Source organism: Hippocampus zosterae, chromosome 6 (genome assembly GCF_025434085.1).
Source record: "Hippocampus zosterae strain Florida chromosome 6, ASM2543408v3, whole genome shotgun sequence".
NCBI classification, from domain to species: Eukaryota; Metazoa; Chordata; class Actinopteri; order Syngnathiformes; family Syngnathidae; genus Hippocampus; species Hippocampus zosterae.
The window spans coordinates 605,805-625,045 of NC_067456.1; the positions used below are offsets into that span (position 1 = coordinate 605,805).

The following is a 19,241-nucleotide window of genomic DNA, read 5'->3' on the forward strand; positions in this document are numbered from 1 at the left end:
GCTTACCGTTGAAGTCCTGCACAACTTCATCAACCTGAGAAACAACAACCCGTGTTTTTGTTCCGCACAGGATTGTCGTCAAATAACAGCCGCATGAAGTGACAAATGGGTGAGTTTCTTTTATTTTGTTTTTCTTCTTTTCAGATGTGTTTATTTGAGTGATTAGTGAATATGGCATCCCTCAGGGAAACCTGTCGAGTACACTTATCCTTTGGATTTTTTTTTTTTTTTGGGGACTACTTTATTAGCATTCAAAACAGCCAACGATTCCACATGTTGTGTTAATCGTGACATGTTTGTATGTTTAAAATCGAGACAGCTCCAGTGATTTGCTAGCGACGCGCCAGGGGTGACCTCCCCCCTCCCCCCTCCCTCTCTCCTGTCCGCTCGCCAGTATTTTTCTTTAAAAAAAAAAAAAAAAACGTGAAAAAGTGTCTTTTGGGCCGGCGAGAGTTCATGCCGAGTCGCTGGCGTGTTTGTGTTTTTGTTCCTTATCAATCCAGAGCCGCTCGCCAGAATGACGGATGGCGGCTGTCACGCCGACGCTAGTCATAACAACGCATGCCTTTACGTGTTCTGCCGTTTAGCCCGCGTCCTTATCCGCGCCTGCGCTCGCTGACTGATGTGCTCTGTGTGTGTGTGTGCGCTTGTGTGTGTGTGAGTGTGTGTGCGTGTGTGTGTCTGCATGCCCTAATAGCAGACGGCTAGCAAGCTACGGGTCGCGGATAACAAGACTGACCCAAAAACACAATGAGCTCAGCTGTAATCTGTCTTGTCTGCGTGCACACACACACACACAAACACACACACACGCACACGCACACACACACGGGCGTTGCTAAGGAAATCAAGACTAGTGTGGCTAATAATGACAATCAGCAAGTAATAATAGTAATAATCTTCACGGCAAACAGGGTGCCTCAAACAGGAAGAATTGGGGAATGGGGGGTGGAGGGGGGGTTGACAGCGTCAGCGTCAACTGCTTGTCAAATAACAAACACGTATCATTACCATATGATGCCACCAGAGGGTGCTACTCACCCGAACGTAGCAACTTCATTTATGTCTGAGTCATTTCAGCTCCGACCTTGACCATCGAATGAATTAAACTCGTTCGTCCAGTTAACTCCTGGTGGGATGGGCCTGATCTGATATGCAAATTAGTTCTTTGTCATTTTTTTTTTAAACTTCAAAAATTGTCCAGCCACTTTTTTTTTTTTTTTTGCACCAAAAAAGTCAAGTTTGCTTGTTTCATGTGTCAGTGTGCAAGTTCAAAGTTCACATGTAGACTTGCGCGTCACCAGGGAAAACGTGTGTGTCAGAGGTCCGAGGGAAGAAAGAGAGGGGGGGCTGTGTGTGTGTGGGGGGGGGGCGCGTGCGGCACATGGTCACATGCTGCTTTTTTTGGCTGCGGCGGCGAGCAGGACACATCATCATCTTCCTCCTCTTCTTCATCCTCCTCCTCCTCCTCTTCTTTAAGGTCGAGAAGTGAGGGAGGGAGTGTGTGTGTGTGTGTGTGTGTGTGTGTGTGTGCGTGTGCGCGAGTGTTCGTCCATGAAGAAGAAGAATCGAGGTTGGCCGTCAGCGCTCCTCAGCCGCACACCCGCGCGCAGCCTCACCGCACCGGTAAGCTTCTTATTTGGATGATTATGATTCTTCTTCTTCTTCTCACGCATTCTTTCTTTTTCTCTCTTTTTTTTTTAAACTCCCTTTTTCATAATTTCTTCATTTTTTATTTTGGGGACTGCCAATATCACATATTTTTTTTGCTTCCATCCGCAAAAACTTTGCGGGCGTCGCGACTCAAAGACCACGTCAACGTTTTAATAATCAAACACGTCGACGTGCTTTTGGGACGTTTTGCTGTTTGTTTGGTTGCTTGTTTTTTGTGCTGTTGTTGTTTTTTTTTGTTTTTTTTTTGCATGCGTGCGATTCACAAGTTGACCCTTAAAAAGTCGTCGGATCGCGTGCGACACCCTCGTGCGCTCCTTTAAAAAAAAAAATTGTATTTGCACCCGTGTGAAAATGTTTTTCGGCGCCTCGGCACGCGTGCTGCTCGGCTTGCGGCTTTTGTAGCACACGAGAGATGATTCAAATCATGATCAAAACATATTCTGTCGACGGATCTTCATCTTGACATATTTCAAATCTCGACGTATTCCAAATTGAGCGTCTCCATTGATTGAAAAAGAAATTGAGCCGCAGCATTTTTTTTTTAATCAATTGCAGCCCGACCGTGAGAATGGGGCCTTTTTTTTTTTTTTTTTTTTTCCCCCACCTGCCACTCACCATCACTTCACCAAACTCAACTTTTGATTCTTCAATTCAAGATGACATCCCCTCAAGCAATTTTCATTTCCTTGACTTTTTTTTGTTTTTTTGAAGTTCGCCTCTTTCCGGTACCTCATTTTCACCATCCTCAATCAAAACTGCGCTCGGGATGTTTTTTTTTTTTTTTTTTTGATGCGTCCTGTAATTCGTTGACGCTCTGACGCCGTCGTTAAGTTGGACTCGACCTCTTTGCCGCCGCTAAAGCAACTCTCCGACATTTTCCATGCGCTCAATCAAACGAGGGCTCTTTATGATTCACTCTTTTATGGAAAAGTGTGTGTGTGGGGGGGGGTTGTGTTTTTTTTTTTTTCCTTCTCGCTGGCTATGATGTGCGGTAAATGGACTCATTGATGTGCAAATTTCGCCGTCCCGCATGAACGTGGTGAAAGTCGACGGGGGGGGGGGGGGGGGACGCCCGCGTTGGCCATTTCAAATGCAATTGAAATACAATCGCCACGAGTGTGCGCAGTGACGTCAGAAGGTGAACGGGAGGCGTCCGTCATTCACGAGATGGATTTTTCTCCAAGGAAGGCATGACGTGAGAGACGCGGACGATTGACAGCTGTCCCCCCCCCCCCCTCCCGTGCAGACGGCGTGGCGCCATGCTGAAGCCGGGCGAGGCATCGGCGAGCGGGGCGTCGGCCTTCCTCAAAGTGGACGCGTCGGCGTACCTTCATCACTGGCAGCAGCTTTTCCCGCGCAAGCCGCCGCTGCCCTCGGGACCCCCGCACTGCGCCTCCTCCTCGGGGGCCGCCGCCGCCGCCGCCGCGGTGGCCCAACATCCCCTCGCCCAGCACATGGCGCTCTACGGGCAGGCCCTGGCTCCGTTGGGGCACGGGGGGGACGCGGCGGGGGCGGCGGCCCCCCCTGCCGAGAACCCCGCGCTGGGACGCCTCCTCCAAGCGAAGGAGCGGCGCTGCGGGGGCGTCGGGGTGGTGTCCTCCAGCGTCAAGAGCGGCGGCGAGGAAGACGGGAAGGCCGCCGCGTCGGCGTCGGCGTCGGCGCCGGCGGGCGGGACCAAGCTGAGCGCCGAGGAGTTGGACTACTTCCTGTACGGACAGCAGAGGATGGAGATCATACCCGTCAGCAGCCACAACGCCGACGCCAACAACCGTACGTACGACCACTTTTGTGAAACGACACATCTGCTTTTTTAGCCGGCATTTGGTTTCTTTTTAACGTGAAATCTTTTTTTTTTTTTTTTGTCTTTACAATCACCCTCTCATTTTCAAAACATTTCACACCTCAAATTATCGATGCTTTGCCTCGTTCCCTGACAAATGGACTCTTCACGCGTCATCCATATTTTATATCTGCATATTTTTAATTGTCTTTTTTTTTTTTCATTGACAATCTTTCCATTTTAATACCGTCGTCCCAAAAAATGTCAAAGGTCATTCCAAATGTGAATTAATTAATTAATGTTGCAGCCTCTGAATATTTATTCAAAGCAACAATGAACGAAAAACATAATCACTGGAGGAAAATTCTTTTTAAAAAAAAAAGAATGAAATGTACAAAATCAAATGTTTAAAATGAGGGCGCATTCTTTTTGGCTGTCAGAGGTCAGCGACCTCCAGCCGGGATGATCGCAATCACGTTTCACTTTCAAATGATCGATGAGCAAAATGAATGATCTCCATTGAACGTGCGGATTTAGCACAGGTGCATTCATTTAAAAAATAAAATAAAATAAAATAATGAATGAATGAATGAATAAAATAAAACACACACACACACACACACAATTGAATGCTTTTTCAAATCACTTTTGCCCGCTGAAAATCGAATGGCTTCAAGTCTCCGCATTGAAATCATTTCCAATTTGCAATCCGAGTGTCCGAACGGAGACGATTTTCTTCCCGGCGCGTGTTTTGCGCTCACGTCTCGGGCCGCGTTCAAAGTTGTCACGGAAGCGACGTGATGAAGGCGCGTGCGTGCGCGCGCGTGCGCGATAAAACGCTTCATCAGCAGTAATCTGCGTCGATACGCGGCGGCAGGGCCGATGAGGGATGGCGGGACAAGCGGGAATTAATTGCTGCATATAGTTTTGGGGTGTGTGTGTGTGTGTGTGTGTGTGTGTTGGGGGTGGGGGGTAGCAGGCTGGGGGAGATGAGGGGGTCGAAAAGGGAGGGGGATCGATCCGGCGCAACGCTATTTATCATCCCAACACAACCGTACGGAGGTCCCGGGGGGCCATGTGCGTGTGTGTGTGTGTGTGTGTCTGAAAGTGAAGTGTTTAGTGTGTGTAAATAAAGCGGTCGCTTTCTCTCCCTCTCACACACACACACACACACACACAAATAAAAAAGACTTACGCAAAGTAAGATTGTGACGGCATTTAAAAAGTACCAAGTCACGACGCAAAATATGAGCAAGACTTTTTATTTGGAGCGCTTATTCATATATCAACTCTGTGTGTGTGTGTGTGTGTATAAAATCTATATATAATTATTTTTTATATATAATATATAATTTTTAATTTCATCGCAGCAACGACACATGCCACATTCCACCTGGATATGCTACAAATTTTTTTTGGGGGGGTAGGGGGGGTGTCTGAACCCTCAATCCCGAATCACAACAATTTTGTTCATTTTCTCATTTTAACCCCCCAATTGCATTTATTCCTCAACAACCCCAAAATGTCATTTTTTCCCCTCAAAACATGTTTTTCAACAAAAAAATTCCACTTAGTCAGCGACGCTGACATTTCACCCCCCCCCATCAAGACGTTGTTTTTTTTTTTAACAGATAGAAATGTCGTTTCTTCGTCATCAAATGTTTTTTTTAAATCAACAACTCTTTATCTTTTACACAAAGAAAATGCATTTAATCCATGACCGAACAATTTATCGGTCAATAAATTTTAATTTATTTTCCTCAACATGTGGAGGAAGTTTTTTTTTTTTTTCCCCCCCACCAATTTTGAGTTTGTGAATTAAAATCGACAAATGTCATTTCTGAACCAAGAAATGGGAGAGCGAAGGTCGTTTGTCGTTAACTCCTTGAAAGTCCTTGAAAGTCCTTTTCCTGGTGGCCTCACATTTTATGATTTCTTTTCTGACTGAGCAGATGCGACTCGTTTGTTGTCTTGCTTGTTTTCTTCAAAAGCCAATGTCCCTTTTTTTTTTTTTTTTTGTGAGTCGCTTGAAACCACAAAATGAATTTTTGTCATTTCAAAGAGCAAAAATGGAGCCGACTCCGGAAGGGAAAACCACTCCGCCAAACAAGTCGGCGCAAAACCGGATTTGTCAACGGCACTCTATTTTTTTTTTTTTCCTTTTTAATCTCCACAAATTGAATTGATTTGTGGATCCAAAAATCAATCATTTATCCATCGACACACGAACACAACATCGCATCTTCTTGTCATCGCATACAAAAAAATCTCCTTTCGTTTTGGGGCAGTGACGGCACCACGCACGCACGCAAAGTGCGCCGTAACATTTTGCAGTTCTTATCATGTCCTAAGAATGCGTGTGTGTGTGTGTGTGTGTGATGTTGTTGCTCGGCAACATGGAGACAAGCTCCCGATTGTCGTGAGAAGCGAGCGGGGGCCACGTGGACTCTGCCAATTTCCCGGGCGTCCCAAAGTTGGGAATGTTTGTTTGCCGCGGTTCCCGTTTAGCGGCCGCGTATTTCCCGACTTCATCCGTCAGCGGCCGTCACTCTTCCCGCGCCGCCGATGGTTCCGATTTGGGAAAAAGACGAGAGAAAACAAGCGAGACTTCCTGCTGGGACTTTTTTTGTTGTGTTTTTTTTTTTTTAACTCCAGATAATCATCGGCGTGTCCATTATTGACGTCAATTAGTGTCACACTTGGTCAGGCTGCGACTGACGCGTTTCACCCCGCCGCGCTCGGGACGCAAATATGTCAGGAATGATTTCAGTGCGGCCGAAGCCAACCTTGTAAATGTTAAAGAAAAACAACAACCCCCCCTCCCTCCCTCCCCCGAGGGGAAAAAAAACAAGCTTCATTTAAAAGAACATTCAGGAAGCCCCGTGAGCACAGAGTGGACCTGATGGAAACTGCCGGTGAGAGCAGCGGTAGCCCCCCCCCCCTCCCCCAAAAGGCAGCGGGACGGGAATAGAGGGGGTGAGCAGATTTGACGCAGGTGCAAAAACTTGAGCCGCATAGTCGCGAGCGCGGTGTGTGAAACCAGCTCGAGTGAAACCGTTTTGCGACTGTGGCGAGCCAGCTGGAAATGCAACCCGAGCGCTGCCGAAAGCAGCGGAAAGCGGCTTTGACTCAGACTTTGAACCGGTTGCCAATTTGGCGCCAGTTCGCTGTGAAAGCAACGCTGAAATTGACCAGAACAGGTTTGAACCCGGTATGACCCCCGGTGTAAACGGGCTGTTGACTCAAGTGGGAATCGGGTGTGCACCTCGTCTGCCAGGTCTGAATCTGAATGTGAGACCCATTGGGGGGCACAATCTTGACACTCGGTTGAAAGCCGGGACCAGCCAAGAATGTGAACCAGGTCTGAAGCGGCTTCGGTGTTACTCGGGTCAAAGGTCAACCTCCACAAAATGGCTTGTATGAGGTGCGAAGCGGCTTTGAAATGGAGATGAAGCGGACGTGAGCGGGGACTCGGGTTTCAACCCCGCATGAATTGGACGTCACCTTTGCGACCCGGAACGGGTCACGCAAATCCTTTGGGAAAGCACGGCGGCTGAGCGAGGCGCGGCGTTTCCCCAACGTTCCCTCCCTCACGTTGAGCGTCCTCTTGCAGGCTGCGACATGTGCGCCGACAACCGCAACGGCGAGTGTCCCATGCACGGACCGCTTCACTCCTTGCGGAGGCTTGTGGGCACCAGCGGCACCGCCCCGGCGCCCCTCCCCCTTCCCGACGTTCCCGACTGGCTCAGAGATCTGCCCCGAGAGGTGAGGACCCCCCCGCATAACCCCCCCACAGAGAGCGTCACTTGACTTGAGCTGCCAATTTTAGGATTTGGGAATTAAAACTAGTGCTGTCAGGCAATTAAACATTTTGGTGCGATTAATTAATTAGGGTCTGTAATTAATCTATATTTTAATCTCATCGAAAAATTACGGAGAAAACCCCAATTTTCATTTTAAATTCGTTACATTATTGAGGCAGATCAAAAGATAAAAGAAAAGGTGGCATTATAACGTATTTGATTGTTTTTTTCAGCAGACTTGCACCGATGCCATCTACTTACATTTACTGCTGTATTTGAGACTAGACAAAGTCGTACCTGTTTCGACCATGAGGGGGAATATCACTATTTTGTTTGTTTTTGTAAATCTCCAAAGAATTAAAAAAATAAAAATAACTTAAAAGGTGCTTAGGATAACATATCAAAAACAGTAAGAACAATTTTCTGAGCAATACTGACCTGAACAACACTGAACTTGCCAATCGATATCCAAGTTGTTCCCCCACCCTCAGCAACTCGAACATAGAAAGCCAACACGTAAAAAGAAAAAAAAAGCAATGCACCCACAGAAACGATAAAGGCAATAAAATATAGATTAACGCAATTAAAAAAAATAACATGCTAAATGTGATGCGATTAATTAATCACAATTAATGCGATTATTTGATACCTCGAACTAAAGCTCCACTTCAATTGTCTTCTTCTCGAAACTCTTCATCCATCAATCACTTGTGTGTACGTGTAGGTGTGTCTCTGCACCAGTACCCTACCCGGCCTGGGGTACGGAATCTGCGCCGCCCAAAGGATTCCCCAGGGTACCTGGATCGGACCCTTCCAGGGCACCCTGCTCACGCTGGACAAAGTCCGTTGCGGAGCCTCCAGGAACACGCGGCACTTGTGGGAGGTAACCCGCTGCTGTTTTGAAAGATGCTGACATCCGAATTTGATGCACACAAAATGGCATCGGGGGGGTGGGGGGCGTCGTGTGAACGCATTGTGCGAACTCCACAGCGGGAGTTGGACGTGAGGCGGCTTAGTCGGGTCAAAATCGGACGTGACGAACGAAGACCGAGAGAACCAGAGAAAAACTCTTTCCATTGAACTTGGCGGTCATGCCCGATTCGGTGCAATTCCAAGCCCATCCACACGAGGCGCCAACTCAATGCATGTCTAGCCCAGAACGTCGGAGGTTTCCCGAGTGGAAGCTCAACAGAGAAGCGGAAGATTCCCGTCGGAAAGCCGCACGCTTCCAGACCCCCGAAAGGGATGACGCGGTCACGAGGCCGTCACGGCGGCAGAGAAAGCAAAGCCCCGCCAAGCAAAGCGAGGCGGCCAAATATTTTGCTAGCGCGACGCCCGCGAGGAGCATTCCCGCAATCCCGCCGGGCCCGTCGGAATGTCGTAAAAGGCTTTTATTTGCCGGCCGGCCGTCTTTCGGCGCGTTCCTCAACGACCGCAATGACATCATCGCCGCGGCCGTCGCTGCGTCTGCAAAGAGATTTTAGTTATGGCCGCTCGCGACGGTCCGAAAACAAAGTTTTGGCGCTGGCTGGCTCGTTTGCAGTCGCAAAATGGCTTCCTTCGCCGTCCTATTTTTGGAGCGCTTTGTCCAAAATTCGACATTGGAGGTGCGCGAGTGGGTTGAGGTCCACGTGTGCGTGCGTGCGGCGGCATCCGATCGCTTTCCCGGTGCAGGCCCCGCCCCCACGGGCTTGTAGTGTGAGAAAGCACGGCGAGCGCTTGTGCAAATATTTTGGGACGTCCGATGAGCTGATGGATGAGGCGGCTCGCCGAGAGCATGATGGCGGCGGCGGCAGGGGGGGGGGGGGGCTGGCGCGCCGCATTTACATTTGCTTTGTTTCGAAGGCCGGCCGAACGCAACAATCGCGAGCGCCTCGCGATCGCCGATCGCGGAGCAAACGGCAATAGATCGCGGAGCAAACTGCTCGGGCCTCGTTTTGTTCTTTTCCCATCTCCCGTTACGGAAGATGACCGGGAGTCATCTGGAAAAACGCCAAGCGGGGACGGCCGGGGCGAGGAAGAGGAGTTGCGCCGATGAAGAGAGCAGATAACGGCAGAATTAGCGGCCGGGATTGATTTTGTGTACAACTCAAGCGCGGGATCATCGATCTTCCCTCACAAACACTTTTCCACCATTTGGACTCTATAAGCACCACGACAGCGGCGCCCGTCGTGCAAAGTCGTGCCCGGCGCCGCTCGGGCCTTCCCGAAATCAAAAGCCGTTATCGGGCGGGACAAAGTGCGGAAAATCTCGGGCGGCGCCCGCGCGTCTTTTATCATCCCTGGCGTGACGGGCTCCCGGCGCTAAGTGCGTTTTAGCGCGAGGTGAGCGCAACCGAGCGCCTATCTCGCACTCGGCTTTCGATAACGGCGACTGCATTAGTGGCTTTCGCCGCGCAAACACACGTCCCGCGCGTCTTGATAAACGGGGCCAACGGGCGCAGGCTAGCGTGAACAAAGTCATCCTGGATCGCGCCTGTGTGGTCTTTGAAGTCAAACAAGGATAATGGAGGAAGACAGAAGAAAGTGCGCTAAACACTTTGCCTTGCCACGGTACGCTAAATGATGTCTCCGAGTCCCCAGCGGCTTTGATCGGCCGTGAACAACTTGTGAAAGAGAACCCGGTTGGATCCAAATAATTGCGGCGGTGGGGGGGGGGGATGTGCGGGCCTGTGCGGCCGCATGGAATCGCCGCGAACGCCGGCGTCAAGCCAAAGCAGCGTCCAATGAACGGTCGCCGCTCGTGTGTTTCAGATTTACGACTCCGAGGGAACCTTGTGTCACTTCCTGGACGGCAACGATCCGGCCAAATCGAGCTGGATGAGGTACATCCGATGCGCCCGACACTGCGGAGAGCAGAACATGATGGTCGTTCAGTACAGGTACAAACCCGCTAGTGCTACATGCTAACGCTTAGCTTTGTCGTCAAGAGCGACTGAACACGCGATCGCCTTTTTGAGCTGGCGTCGGATGAGGCTGCTTCGTGCTCTCGGCCTCGCGTCGTTCCTCTTCTCGTGCCGGAACAGAATTAATTGAGATTTTTTTTGAGCATCCGGGTCGTCGACACGCTTCCGTTTCTCAACGTCCTCGGGATGTCATCGCTCGCGTTCCCATTTTCCTTTCGATGTTCTTCGTAGTTGAGCTTAGTTGAGGTTAGCGTCGCTTACGCTACTTTGGACAGGACTTGTTTGGAGCTCATCGCTAACGTGGCGAATGCTAAATGTAGCACTTTTTTTTTCTTTTTTTTTCCTAGGGTGTCAAAAGTTGCCTTATGTCAAGCGTGTTTTATTTTGTCTCAGGGCACCCGGGAGGGGTGGGGCCAACATAGTCAGGAGGGGCCGGGCTGTAAATCAAACATACCCCCTGACCTCACATCAGATGAAAGGAAAGAATGAGGTGGTGGGGGGGGGGGGGGCGGGGGGGGGATGGGCGGAGGGGGGTTGACGCTTTTCATCTGCGCTCGCTGCTGCACCGAGCCGGCTGGTGTCGCACATCAAAGCGTCTCATCGGGCGGTCAGGTATGAAAAAGAAACACGCCCGCTGCCTTGCGGAGGGGGACGCGCTCGCTCTTGACCGCGACACCTTTTTTCTTCCAAACAAATCCGAGAGTGACAGAGCAGCCGCAGAAAGCGGCTGGAGGGGGTCCAAAGAGATCATCAAAAGACCCTGCACCCCCCCCCACTCCCGCCCCCCTGCCGTGGTCAACCGAAGCGCTTGAGCGTTTGCAACGTGAGCGATGGCGTCCAAAGTGCGGCTTTTCCTTCGACAATTTTCCTTTTGTGCCTTGTTAGGTCGAGCATCTTCTACCGGGCGTGCCTGGACATCCCCCGAGGAAGCGAGCTCCTCGTTTGGTACAACGACTCGTACACTTCCTTCTTCGGAATTCCGCTGCAGTGCGTCGCCCAGGACGAAAACCGTGAGGGACTTCATCGTTCTTTCCTCTGCCGCGCTCTCATTCGTCGCGCGGATCCTCGGCGCGTCGAGGTCCCCAGATTGAAAAGTTGCTCTTTTGTGTGTGAAGTGAACGTGCCGGCGTCGGTGTCGGAGGCGATGTCTCGTCAGGAGTCCTCGCAGCAGCAGCAGCAGCAGCAGCAGCAGCAGCAACAAGCCTTCGGCAAAAGCGGCAAAGCGCCGTCGTCCGCCCGCTCCATGGTCTTCCCTCAGATGGCGTGCGGCAGAAGTTTCTCGGCGGCGGACAAGAGCGGCGCGCCGTTCCCGTCGTCCGAGTCCTCCTTCGGCCAGCTGTCCTCCAAGAACCAAAGGGTCCTGGCCAGTCCCACGTCCACCAGCCAGCTCAGCAGCGAGTTCAGCGACTGGCATCTGTGGAAGTGCGGACAGTGCTTCAAGACCTTCACGCAGAGGATCCTGCTGCAGATGCACGTCTGCCCGCAAAACCCAGACAGGTCTGTCGATAAACGCCGTCGCCATCGAGCGGACCGCGAGGGGGAACCGGATGAGCCCGGACCGGACGGGGCGAGACGACCATCGACTGAAAACCTGAGCCGGAGCCGCTCGACTGGACCGGAGTCGACTTGACGTAGACCACGAGCCGCGGTAGACTCCGACGGACTGGACCAGACCAGAGCGGATTAGAATAGAAGAGACCGCACGCGGTGAGATGGACACGAGAGGACAAGACTCGAGCGGACTATGGTTGAATGTACTCGGACAGACGGGACGTTGTGAGACTCCACGCGTCTGGAGTCCATTGAACTGGACCGGCGGAGAGACTTGATGGGGCGGGAGGCGGGACCAGAACAGGCTCAACATGGCGGACCGGACTGGAACGAGGGCCCGGCCGGCCTCGACTCTGCACTGGACTGGACTGGACCGGAATTGACTTGACCGGACGAGACGCAGTCAACGGCGGACATCAATATACCGCAAGCGCCGATTTTAGTTTTGTCATGCAGAGCGGGGACACGCGTGTGTGTAGATAAATCACAGCTGGCGGCGGTGGAGGAGCTGCGGTTGCCGCAGTCACCCGGAGTCGCCGCTTCAATAAATGCGAGAGAAAATGGAAAAAGTCTGTGCCCACGTGCAAAAGTGGCAAACGCGGCAAAACTCGACACCCGTTGCCGCGGGAAACCCCCAAAATTGTCGTCGGCAAATCAAGCAACATCTTCAAGTCGTCCTCTTTGGGACCACCGCTTGGTCTCGGGGCCCAAAAAGTCAAAGGGAAATAAAATCAATGCGAGCCCCCCCCCCCCCCCCCCCCCCTGCCCCTCGCAGTCGGTCGTGTGACCATCACGTGAGCGAGTCTCGCTTTCATCAATCGTGCGGACGCGAGGATGCGGACGACGGGAAGAAGATGTGACAGATGATTGATTGCGTATCGATCGAGCGCGAGCGCCGATTTATCATCTCCGCTCCCGAGCGCGCCGGCGCGTCATCATCGCGCCGCTCGCACATCGGCGAGCGGCGCCGGACACGTCGCCTTCAAACCCCGTTTGAGGCCCTCGGTTTTCTCTCTTGTCACATCCCGGCGGGGGGACTTTGCCGCTTAGCCGTTGTCGCGCGGCGGTGTGCAATAAAACAAGCGCGCCTTCATCTCGGCGCCCCGTTTGAAGAAATAAATCCAAAAGTGGCCCCCCCTTGATCACTCCCGAGTATTCCCGATCGATGGCGGCCTCGTAGAAAAGCGCAAAGGAATAAATAAGAAATAATAAAGCCGTCCGGCGCCTACCGCCCGACAAACGAGCGCGCGCGCTGCGCCAAGCTGCGAAAGAACTTTCCTTTTTTTTCTCTTTTCTTTAAAACGCATGGAAATGTTTGCGTTGTGTGAGCTTGTCGTTTTTTTCTGCGCGAAAGACGTGTGTCTGCGCGTCCGTTTGTGTTTACAGTGCGTGTGTTGGGATGTGTTGCTGCTGTGTCCACAAGGGGGCGCCAAAGATCAAATTCGTTCCTTTGAAGCTAGCTTGCTTAGCTTGCGTAGCTCGCGACAATGTTAGCTCGTCAACGTTAGCTCGTCGGCACAATCAGCTGACCACGATCCAGGTTTTCACCCCCCCCCCCCCCAAGTGTGATTGTTGCTGCTGCCGCCATGGGGCGTCACTGACCAACGCCTCCTTCTCTATTCTCTTGTGTTCCTGGGGTGGTTCCCGCCCGGCGAAGGCCGTACCAGTGCGGCCACTGCTCGCTGTCCTTCTCGCAGCCGTCGGAGTTGCGCAACCACGTGGTGACGCACTCCAGCGACCGGCCCTTCAAGTGCGGCTACTGCGGACGCGCCTTCGCCGGCGCCACCACGCTCAACAACCACATACGCACGCACACGGGCGAGAAGCCCTTCAAGTAAGTCCACATTTTCAAAAGCCTCGTTTAAAACCCCGCCCCACCGCCACCGCGCGCTCCCTAATTTCAAGGCGAAAGCTTCGCCGAGGCGGATCCGCCGTCACGGGTGGCGTCGGCCGCTTAACGGCTTCCGTACGCTCGTCAGGCCAAATCGAATTGAGCGGCGTGCTAATGGCCGCCGCGGCGCCGCCGCTCGGATGCAATTAGCGAGGACGGCGCCGAGGTCACGCCGAGCGAGGCGCCGTCGATGACCGATCGCGGCGAGGTGTCAATCAACTTCTGTCGGCGAAAAAGCGTCGCCGAGTCGTCCTTTTTTTAAAATAAATTCAAGGTCAGCGCTGCGAGGCGCACATGCGAAGCGCTTGGACACCGTGCCGCCCACCTCATCAATTCCAACAACAAAAATACTAAAATCGCACGTACCCCCGTCAGACTTAAAAGTCTCCCTCAATTGGGGGTGACACGGTGTGCGCGTGCGCGGGTGTGTGATGGGAATTCCCCTCAGCAGCTGGCTTGATAGATTATTGACGAGCACGCGGGCGTGTGTGTGAAGATCACAGCGGCAATTTCGGCGGACTGCTCCCGTTGACCTCGCGCGCGCACTTTGTACTGTCAACGTCGATTACGCCTGACGACACAGCGCTCGCGGACGTGCACGCGCGTGTGAATCCCCGAGTAATGGACGGGATGATGTCATGGCAAGAGCGTCACCATCCACTCGCTCGTTTGCATCACGAGGCACGCGAGCGACAGAAGCACGTGCAACACACGCCTTGCGGAAGGACGGAAGATGAGAAAACCTTGATTAGTCTCAAAATTGAGAAATTCACGATTCACAGCAGCAAAGTGATGAAATGGAGAAGGAGAAGAACAAAAAAAAAAGGCAGCCACTCACGCGGCACCATTTTGAAGTCAAAATAACACAACACAACACATAAGAGACAGAATAGTCGTGCATAGTCGTGCAATCTTCACCACTTTTCTGCATACGCTTTGTTGTTGTTGTCAGTTAGAGATGAAAGAGGAGAGGATCGAAGGGTCCTTTCACCAGTGGATCACAGACGTCATGCTGAAAATCAGTGGCCCGAAAAAAATGACCATGTTCCATAAGACGTTTTTAGCCGGAAAATAAAACGACCATGCATAGTAAGACGTTTTTCGACAAAAAAAAAAACGACCATGTTTAGTAAGGCGTTTTTCGCCGAAAAAAAACGACCATGGATAGTAAGGCGTTTTTAGACAAAAAAAAGGACCATGTATAGTAAGGCATTTTTAACCGAAAAAAACGACCATGTGAAGTAAGGCGTTTTTAGCCAAAAAAACGACCATGTGAAGTAAGGCGTTTTTAGCCAAAAAAACGACCATGTGAAGTAAGGCGTTTTTAGCCAAAAAAACGACCATGAATAGTAAAGCGTTTTTGGACAAAAAAAACGACCATGTATAGTAAGGCGTTTTTGACCGAAAAAAAACGACCATGTGAAGTAAGGCGTTTCTAGCCCCCAAAAAACTACCATTTATAGTAAGGCTTTTTTAGACAAAAAAAAACGGCCATGTATAGTAAGGCGTTTTTAGCCAAAAAAATGACCATGGATAGTAAAGCGTTTTTGGACCAAAAAAACGACCATGTATAGTAAGGCGTTTTTGACCGAAAAAAACGACCATGTATAGTAAGGCGTTTTTGACCGAAAAAAAACGATCATGTGAAGTAAGGTGTTTTTAGCCGAATAAACGACCATGGATAGTAAAGCGTTTTTGGACCAAAAAAACGACCATGTATAGTAAGGCATTTTTAGCCGAAAAAAACTATCATGTATAGTAAGGCGTTTTTAGCTGGAAAAAAACGACCATGCATAGTAAGACGTTTTTCGACAAAAAAAAAACGACCATGTTTAGTAAGGCGTTTTAACCCAAAAAAACGACCATGTATAGTAAGGCGTTTTTAGCCGGAAAAAACGACCATGTATAGTAAAGCGTTTTTCGACAAAAAAAAATGACCATGTATATAGTAAGGCGTTTTTCTACGAAAAAAACGACAATGTATAGTGAAAAACGCCTTACTATACATGGTCGTTTTTTTGGGCTGAAAACGCCTTACTATACATGGTCAAATATACAAAAACGACTTCAATAAGCCCACTTATCATGTTGGTCAAAGAAAGAAGGGATATGGTTGCAACTTCTGGGGATTGAACACTCAACCGCTAATTTGGGACATGGTTTTTCTACCCCTGAGCCACACCACCACATAACTGCTTGTTTGTTTTGTGTTGTCTTCAATAAAGCTGCAAATAGTGGTGAAAGAAAAATGTGACCTTGTTGCAAGCACTGAGAATCAAACACCCAATCGCCGGATTTGGGACTTGAGCTTTCTACCACTGAGCTAACGCACCACCGCGATGAGTCTTTGGGTTGTTTTGGGTTTTTCCTCAAATAAGTTGTATATGGTGGTTAAAGAGTAGACATTGTTGCAACGACCAGGGATCGAACACTCAACCTCAGGTGTGGCACTCCATCACTCTACCATTGAGCCAAAGTACCACTTTGAGCATTGGAGTTTTTGTGTTTTTTTTATTAATCATGGTCGTTTCTTTCGGCTCTAAAATGACAATGCATGGTTGTTGTTTTTTTTCGTTGAAAAACGCCTTACTATACATGGTTGTTTTTATCAGCTAAAAACGTCTTACTATACATGCTTGTTTTTTTTCGGTCAAAAACGCCTTACTATACATGGTCGTTTTTTTGGGCTAAAAATGCCTTACTATACATGGTCGTTTTTTTGGGCTAAAAATGCCTTACTATACATGGTCGTTTTTTTGGGCTAAAAATGCCTTACTATACATGGTCGTTTTTTTGGGCTAAAAATGCCTTACTATACATGGTCGTTTTTATCGGCTAAAAACGTCTTACTATACATGGTTGTTTTTATCGGCTAAAAACGCCTTACTATACATGGTCGTTTTTTGGGGCTAAAAACGTCATACAATACATGGTTGTTTTTTTTCGTCGAAAAACGCCTTACTATACATGGTCGTTTTTTTTTGTCGAAAAACGCTTTACTATACATGGTCGTTTTTTTTCATCGAAAACGCCTTACTATACATGGTCATTTGTTTCGTCAAAAAACGCCTTACTATACATGGTGGGTTTTTTTTGGTCGAAAAACGCCTTACTATGCATGGCCGTTTTTTTCGTCGAAAAACGCCTTACTATACATGATCGTTTTTTTTGGTCGAAAAACGCTTTACTATACATGGCCGTTTTTTTCGTCGAAAAACACTTTACTATACATGGTCGTTTTTTTGGGTTAAAACGCCTTACACATGGTCGTTTTTTTTGGTCGAAAAACGCCTTACTATACATGGTCTTTTTTTTCCGGTCAAAAACGCCTTACTATACATGGTCGGGTTTTTTTTGGCTAAAAACGTCTTACAATACATGGTTGGTTTTTTTTGTCGAAAAACGCTTTACTATACATTGTCATTTTTTTCGGCTAAAAACGCCTTACTATACATGGTCTTTTTTTTGTCGAAAAACGCTTTACTATACATGGTCATTTTATTCGGCTAAAAATTTCATCCCAAAATTCATTACTATACATGGTCGTTTTTTTCGTCCAAAAACACCGTAGTATACACGGTATTTTTTTTTCGGCTAAAAATTTCTGCTCGCCTCGTCACCATGGGAAACAGAGCCTTCAGTCGCTCTGCTCCCCAGCTTTGGAACTCACTCCCAGCTGACCTTCGTAACACAGCCTCATCAACACATTTCAAATCCAGCCTCAAAACACATCTGACAAGCCTATTCACTCGGACCATAAAGCCATTATTTTTATTTATTTTTGTTGTATTTTTTCTTATCTTATTTGATGTTGTTTTTAACACTGTATTTGTGATTTTAACTGCTTGTTGCTCAGTCGCAATCCGAATCGGGTTTCAAACTGTATTTCAACACGGCTCATGTTTTTTTTTTTTTCTCTCTCCGTTGTTCAGATGCGAGCGTTGCGAGCGCAGTTTCACTCAGGCCACCCAGCTGAGCCGTCACCAGAGATTACCCAACGAATGTAAACCCAACGGCGACGGATCGGTGGGCGGCGAGTCCATCGAGGTGGACTAGAACCCGACGCGAGCCGGCGGAAGCCGCCGTCCGTCCTCCCTCCGCCGCCGCTCCGCTGACGACGACGTACCAAAGCACGACCAAAGTTCTCCCCACCAAAGCGCCAACGGAGTTGGCCCAACTTCCCGCCACTGTTCTACTGATGTTCTACCAAAGCTCTCGCAAACCACTACTGACGTTCTCGCCGGGTTCAAAGCTCTTCCCGTGTCCTTCCTCAATCGTCGCACCCAATTTTTCTTCTACCCGTGTTGTCCCAACACCCTTCTAAACTTCGAGTGACGTTCTACCAAAGATCAGCAAGATCCCCGAATCCAATCAATGTCTGTCCACATCCTACCCAAGTTGTGCTGAAGTCGCCCCAACCAAAGGTCCATCAATGTTATCCTCAATCGTCAAGCCAACTTTTGCCAAAGTTCCGCAAAATTGCCGACAAAGTCGACTTGCCGGCGTGACCCCAAAGTGCTTCCGAGATTGCATCAGAATAAGACCAAAGACCAGCGTTCCCCTCATGTTCTCCTTGAACTTCTGTGGTCTGTCCGGGGAGAGGACCACTTTGAGAAGCGCCCTCCTGTGGCAAGGAGGCTCACTGCAGCTATGACTTGTCTCCCCCTCCAACCCCCCCCACAAACGAGACGACGGAAGGTTTGACAACCACACAAGCAAACCAAAGACTGTCCAACTTTATGTTGGAGATTTAGCGGACAAAGAAACACACACACACACACACCAAAGGAGGCAGAAACCAAAAGAAATGTCACGGACGTCATGAACGAAGGAAAATTAAAATGAGAGAGAAAAAAAAAAAGAATATTTATCTTGCGGCGGCACTTTGACTTGTGAAGTTATTTAACGTAGCGCATCGTCGGCTTCACGCGTTGGCATCATCCCAAGTTTTGGGTGCAACTGCTGGTTTTTGTACCAAAGTTTTCGGATTGTTTTGTTGAAATGTCTTTTTCTTTCTTTTTTTTTTGTTTTACGTGCCAAACTCGCGGAATGAACAATAATGTGGGACATCCAAGTCCGCTTCGGAGGTTCCACACATCCCGATAATGGTCCCCATTTTGAGTTTGTGATCAGCCAGCAAGTGAACGCAAACGTGTGCGCCCCGCTTTAAGCTTGGACAGAAAGTTTGCTGCTGCGAAGACGAGACGGATGACTTTGTGTACTTGAGGCGGGAAAACAAAACGCGTCCGCCCAATGTCTCATTCACGTTTGCATGATTTAAAAAAATGAAACGCGCCAGACCTGAAGAAGAAAACGAGGTTCAAATAAAGGGAGTCCATTTTTGTCAACTGGTGAAGATGAATCGTTTTCGTTTGTCACGTCGTCATTTCAGATTTCCAACAGCGTGGTCGCAAAAGCTTTCCGATGTCGCCGCGTCCAAAATGGACGCACGATAAACGACGGCGCGCTGGGAATCGCTCGGTTCGTCCGTCGGCGTGCAAATGCGGAGCGCTGGTGTCGTTGCCGCGGCAATGGGGGTGGGGCAAGTTGCCATATTTACCGACACCTGTTGAAGCAAGCGTCAGCAAACATTGGCTTGTATTTTCGCCGGTCGGGACAGTACTTCATTCATTCAA

General features: G+C 49.6%; 1 protein-coding gene across 2 annotated transcripts; it reads left to right on the forward strand.

Moving 5' to 3' along the window:
* The first annotated feature begins 1,480 nt into the window (after positions 1–1,480).
* Positions 1,481–18,953, forward strand: prdm6 (PR domain containing 6). 2 transcript variants are annotated; one of them, XM_052068952.1, is made up of 9 exons: positions 1,481–1,626; positions 2,921–3,444; positions 7,068–7,219; positions 7,982–8,140; positions 10,012–10,139; positions 11,049–11,173; positions 11,279–11,660; positions 13,372–13,548; positions 17,538–18,953. In XM_052068952.1, exons 2-9 carry the CDS (start codon positions 2,934–2,936, stop codon positions 17,659–17,661), a joined length of 1,758 nt encoding a protein of 585 aa, XP_051924912.1. In that variant the 5' UTR covers positions 1,481–1,626; positions 2,921–2,933; the 3' UTR covers positions 17,662–18,953. The 2 variants fall into 2 exon arrangements, with proteins under 2 accessions (XP_051924912.1, XP_051924913.1); XM_052068953.1 differs by having other exon boundaries at positions 10,012–10,082.
* The last annotated feature ends 288 nt before the right edge of the window (positions 18,954–19,241 follow it).